Source organism: Montipora capricornis, chromosome 10 (assembly GCF_036669925.1).
Source record: "Montipora capricornis isolate CH-2021 chromosome 10, ASM3666992v2, whole genome shotgun sequence".
Lineage (NCBI taxonomy): Eukaryota > Metazoa > Cnidaria > Anthozoa > Scleractinia > Acroporidae > Montipora > Montipora capricornis.
Window position 1 is genome coordinate 56,668,709 of NC_090892.1, and position 2,500 is coordinate 56,671,208.

The 2,500-nt window shown below is 35.6% G+C and overlaps 1 protein-coding gene across 2 annotated transcripts in view; it reads right to left on the reverse strand.

The window, feature by feature from the left end:
• Positions 1-2,500, reverse strand: part of LOC138021759 (aspartyl aminopeptidase-like) — a 26,342-nt gene that overhangs the window by 9,952 nt on the left and 13,890 nt on the right. For both annotated transcript variants that reach the window (XM_068868760.1, XM_068868761.1), the window contains exon 9: positions 1,049-1,126. In XM_068868760.1, coding sequence (XP_068724861.1) covers positions 1,049-1,126 — 78 coding nt within the window. The remainder of the gene's footprint in view (positions 1-1,048; positions 1,127-2,500) is intronic.

The window sequence follows — 2,500 nt, forward strand, 5'->3', positions numbered from 1 at the left end:
AGCAGTGATGCCAGTGATGAGAAAATTTCAAAGAATAGAAAACAACAAAAATTTTCCAGACCTCAGCAACCAATGTACAGAAACCAAACTTTGGTTGATGTGGAAGAGACAATGACAAAACGTCCAACCCTGAACTTGGTTGTGAAAGTTTTTAAAAGTATGAATGTCAATGTATAAAAATAGACTTATCATACCGGTATATGGTATTACATCTCCCCCCAAATTTAACATTGGAATTTGATATGCAAGTCTTGATTTTCATATTCGACATTGAAGTTTTGAATTTGACATCAGAGTGGAAAATTCAGCATTTCATTTCACCTTAAACATTTAAGTTTCAAATTTGACATGCAACTTTTGAATTGAACTTCAAACATGAATGACTTGACCCACACTTTCATAACAGTAACAGTAACAGTAACCACTGATATAGTTGAATGTGGGCTTGTAAGGCTGGGAAATTTAGGAATAGTGGCTGAAATATCAAGAACACTGGCAGAAGTGGTACAGGAGACATTAAAAGTGCTTTCCTATTTTATGCCTTGGAAATCGAAGTAGTTAGTTCTAAGACTAGATTATGTGGCTCGAGCATTAGTGAACATAGGGGCCTTCAAGAACTTGACGAAATTGTTTGACATTTAAGGGATGCAAAAACCCTAAAAATATATCATGCTAGTTCTATGCAGAGTTTGATGAGGATGTGAATATGAAAGAGACAACTTTGCAGCTAGATTAAAGTAAAATTTATTTAATAATTAGAGAAAGTCAGATTTTATCCAATTTGTTCATCTGGCCCCAGTTGTTCAAGGGGTTTATAACCTCATCCAGTAAATACATGTAAGTAAAATTCCATTACGGTAACCATAAAATGTTCTCCTCGTTAAGCATTAGTCAAGTCTTTGTACATGCCTTTACTTAGATGTAATTGATAGAGTGAGCAAATATTGAAATCTTTGCAGAAATTCAGAAACTGTCCAATAGTAAATTATCCACTGGAAAAGGTAACCATCCTTTGAAGAAATGGGGCCAGGTTAACAGGGTGTAATACCTCGAGGGCACAAAAGCAACTGACTTGGTTATCCAGCCTTGGAGAAAAAATAAACTCTTCCAACACACCACCCAGAGTCTGAAGGACAAAAGGAATATTACACACTGATAAAAAATGATCAAAACTAAAATAACATATGTTTTTATAATCATATGACCAATTGGCTTGTTGACTGAAGGGTGGATAGCATTATTTCTCTCCAGCTTAGAATGACTCAATTGGACAGTGTTTAACTTGATGGTATGAACAGTCTGGATACTTGGAGAGGAAATTGAATTTTTTGTCAGGTACCACATTACGGCTTCTCTACGCAATTGCAAAAATTGCGAGGATCATAGCTTCACTTGATTTCCTATCCGCAGTTCATATATGATCCATTTCATATATCATTTCATCATTGATTCATTCCTCACGGGAACATTAGAACCCACAAATTACCAGTTCCCAACGTCAATGGCTTCATAGCTCAGTTGGTTAGAGCGTCGTACCAGTATCGCGATGTCATGGGTTCAAACCCAGTTGAAGTCCTGAAATTTTCAAGCTTCTCCGCGCAATTGCAAAAATTGCATTCATAACTGCGAGGATCATAGCTTCACTCAATTAAATAATAGTTGAAAAATTGTCCCACTTTTGTTATGTGCCTTATATCGTACTCGGGAGCTCTTTTCACTTGTACTTATGCTTTGTTCGCATAATCATCTCTTGATTATCCCAGCACATAACATTGCTGGAAAGTGGTTAGAGGACTAAGATAGAATTATCTGAAAACCAAAAATGCTCTCTCAATTAACCCTTTGACGTCCAAACCGGGCTAAACCGGCCAGACTATTTTACTCGTCAATGGGGAACCCCTAGGAGTCAATGGGTTAAGGTGGCCAAACACAGTTTTCGCACGTGCGCGCAAGGATTGAAAAAAAATAAACATGGCTTCAATAGAGCAATCGTTTTACTTGCTCAATGCTTCCTCTATCTGTACTATTTTTCCTCATAATTAAATAAAGTGTTTTGATGGTTTTAGTCTTTTATGAGAAATTTATGTTAGAAAAGGTAACGATGAAAAGAATTCCACAATTTGCAGATTTTTCTTTGTTATTGAAAGAACCCAGTTAAATGCAGCACATGCGTAGTAAGTTAAAAACTTGCGATTAATGTGGAATAGCTCAGAAATACACCTATTTCTCCAGAACCACTTTTAGAACTTGACAAAATTTGGCACGAAAATACTTTAGGAAATAAGCAACTGGAGTGAACTTTAACAGAGGAAATTCTAAATAATTATTACAGTGAACCTTCAACAAGGAATAATTAAAGATCTCTCTGTCAAATTATTATTAACTAAAGATAGTTTTAACTTGTGAGCATCGTTACAAGCTTGTTGCATGCAAATTATAAAGAAAATCTAAGTACCAGATTTTCTGCAAATAAACAAAACCGATTTTAAAGGCCTGTTTA